Source organism: Macrobrachium nipponense, chromosome 38 (assembly GCF_015104395.2).
Source record: "Macrobrachium nipponense isolate FS-2020 chromosome 38, ASM1510439v2, whole genome shotgun sequence".
NCBI lineage: Eukaryota > Metazoa > Arthropoda > Malacostraca > Decapoda > Palaemonidae > Macrobrachium > Macrobrachium nipponense.
Genome location: NC_061098.1, coordinates 23,230,826 through 23,234,172, shown reverse-complemented (window position 1 = coordinate 23,234,172; position 3,347 = coordinate 23,230,826). Strand labels below are relative to the sequence as shown.

Here is a 3,347-nt window from a genome sequence, read left to right as displayed (position 1 = left end):
TATATAATATATATTATATAATGTGTGTCTGTGTGTGTGTGTACATATGCACATCAATTGTATATACAAATATGCACGTATGTATGTATGCATTTGCTAATTGATTTGCAGTTTTACGAGACAATCTAAAAAGAAATGTTCAAGATAAATGAAAATCTGGAAGAACAGAAACTGGAAAAGATAAAAGAATCGGGCCGAAAATAATAGCAGGGAAGATACCCACATTTAAAAACGGCCATGTCTTGTCTCCAGGATATAAGGATTTAACTGGGTCTTCGATAAGATTCTAGGTTACAGGCTCCAAGGTTTTAACTGGATCTTTCATACGTCACAAGGATTCAACTGGATCTTCGGTACGTCTACAGGACTCAACTGGATCTTCTATACGTCTCCAGGCTCCAGGATTCAACTGGGTCTTCGATTCGCCTCCAGGCTCCAGGATTCAACTGGAACTTCAATTCGTCTTCCGACTCCAAGGTTTTAACTGAATCCTCAATACGTCTCCAGGTTCCAGGCTCCATTGTTTTAACTGAATCTTCCATAATTCTCCAGGCTCCAAGACCAGCTAACGAAGACGAAAAAGATGTTTTTTGCGGATTCGTCCGGAGTCCAGAAAGGATCTTCCTGAGATTCCTGGAGACACTCGGATTGCAGGCGACGAGAAGCTTCCCTGGGGAAAGCCAGGATGGAACCCTATCGGTTTCTAAAACTAACGATACTTCGTAGCAACGACAATCACCAAAGTACCAATATGAAAAGTGTTGTGAACAATTTGTTTTCTCAAGCGAGTGTCTCGCAGCGAGATTGGCTAGGAGCTACCAATGCTCCTTGTTATTATACTTTATTATCTCCACCTCGGTCATTAACGGTCTACCGGCCAGCGAAGAGGAGAGCCCGCAGGCGAATTCAAGAATATTACCTTCCCAGGACTAGAAGAGACGATCATTTCGATCGAGCCTCGAGAAACGCCAAGAGTAAGATGGAGGCGACGGAAGCACCAGGACCGTTTGCTCAAAGACAAATCTTGGCTCATGACGAAAAGGTAGAAGCCAGGCGAATTCTCCGGCCAAAGAGAGGGCTTAACCTGACGCAGAACCTTCTGAATCGAAGAGCAGAAGGTTCCTTTACTACCGATATGCAGGACGTCAAAAGAACGAAAAGGAAGCTCCAGGAGACAGAAGAGAAAGGCCCCGACACCAAACGTCCAAGAAGGAAGGAAGATAGAATGCTTTTAGCTGGAAACCCTCCTCGTTATACCCCGATGCTGGCAAGGAACCGCTTTCCCCAACCAGAGTCGCTGGATGTGGGAGAGGTGCCGATGGACGTGAAAGAGGAACTTGCTCCGGTCCGTGCCCTAGAGACCACAGCAGTGCCCCCTAAACAGAAGAGGTACCTCAGGAAGAGAGCAGTGGACCGTTTCCCTCAAGTGCTGAGAAACGCCAAGGGAACGAATAGAAAGATGGAGAATGCAGAGGAGTCATCCCCATCCAACAACAGATATAGGACGGATCAAGACCAAGCGGCAACTATTACTACCCGAAGGCCTCCCCTGAAAGCGATGCGAGGAGGTATAAAGGCAGCGGCTCTAAGGAAGAGGTTCACGGACAATTCCCAGAGAGAGCCACAGGACTGTCGGGGAAGGAAGAGGAAGTTGGAAAAGGACGAGGTAATGATAGCATCCGTCGAGCAAGGAAAATTGGAGGCTGCAGGCAAGACGGAGCCCTTAAGCAAAAGACGGAAGGCAGACCAAGGTGCTCTTCGTCACAATCCACCGAAGGCACGGAAAAGGCTCCCCCGGCAGGCGAAGAACAACGCGGTGAATAGAATCCACGAGATCTTTGGTGTCCCGGCCGAGAGGATCGAGCTGGGCCAAAATGCAGCCGCTGAAGAGGATGACACGAAAGGGAAGGCGAATGAAAAGGTTAAGAAGAGAGGAGCGAAGAAAGAGGCGAAAGAAGCAGAATTAAAGCGAGTGAACATTTCCCCCGATGAACCTCAACAGAAGCAGTTCGGAAAAAGGAAAGCGAAAGATGAGCCTCCAGAGAGGCAGAAGCAGGCTGAGAAATTGAAGAAAGAGAAAAAGAAGAAAGAAAAGAAAAAGGAAAAATGGACGCAGATATCCGAAACTGTAACAATAAGTGAGGCTGAAGTGAAAAAACTCCTTAAGAAAGGAAAGGTGCTAGGTGCGGGTGCCTACGGAACTGCTTATAAGGTCATCCACAAGGGAGAGGTGGCTGTGCTGAAAGTGGCCGATTCCCGTCTAGGGAATATGAAAGCGATTTTCAGAAGAGAAGCCGAGGTTCTTCAGGCCCTCAATGGCGCAGGAGGAGCTCCGCTGCTACTTGGCACCTGTAGCAAACCAACCGCAATCCTCATGGAATATTGTCCTGGAGAAGAGTTCCTTTCGATTATATATGACACGAAGACCTCTCCTTCACTCGCTTTAGAGATTCTTCCGGACATTGCGAGGAAGCTGCATCAAATCCACTTGGCAGGTTACGTGCACGTGGATTTGAAGCCGGATAACGTAATGGTCCACGTCCCAGAAGCCAAGGGCAACCAGCAGGGGAAGCCCAGGATAATCGACTTCGGATTAGCTGTGGAGAGGGGCACGGAAATACAGCTATATCCGAATATGTCTTATTCTATCTATCCGCCTGAATACACAGACGGTGCACCAGCGCGGCAATGGGGAGATGTCTACTCTATGGGATGTCTAATTGAGGATACGGTCTACGCCATCTACGATGACATCCCAGAGCGTTACGAGGAAATTATAAGCATGGCGAAGCATGAAAACCCGAAGCTTCGACCGACCGTCCCCAACCTAGTGAAGCAGCTAGAAGCAGCAGGAAAGTGGCAAGACTTTCAGTAGAGGCCACAAGGGTAACCAGGAAAGACTAGGAAAGCCTCTTATGGGATCTTCTGTTGCTCTAGGGAAATTCTACATGTAAAAGTCTCTGTTATACGAACAATGGTCGGATTTCTAGATCCCCTAGAAACACGGCTCGCAGAGGGAAGCAGTCCAATGCTTCTAGTATGCTATGATCCTTGATGGAGATTCTACATATAAAAAGTCTCCATTACGGGAACGAATAGTCGGATTTCTAGATCATCTAAAAATATGACTCACAGAGGGAAGCAGTCCACTGCCTCTAGTATGCTATGTTCCTTAATGGAGATTCTACATGTAGAAAACCTCTGTTATGCGAACAAATGGTCGGATTTCTAGATCATCGAGAAAAACGGCTCGCAGAGGGAAGCAGTCGACTGCCTCTAGTATGCTATGTTCCTTAATGGAGATTCTACATATAGAAAACCTCTGTTATGCGAACAACTGGTCGGAT

The 3,347-nt window shown here is 47.2% G+C and overlaps 1 protein-coding gene across 1 annotated transcript; it reads left to right on the top strand.

Annotated features, from left to right (window-relative positions):
- The first annotated feature begins 247 nt into the window (after positions 1–247).
- Positions 248–3,119, top strand: LOC135209426 (uncharacterized). Its single transcript, XM_064242107.1, has one exon. The coding sequence runs from the start codon at positions 686–688 to the stop codon at positions 2,873–2,875; it is 2,190 nt and encodes a 729-aa protein (XP_064098177.1). The 5' UTR covers positions 248–685; the 3' UTR covers positions 2,876–3,119.
- Positions 3,120–3,347: the final 228 nt, after the last annotated feature.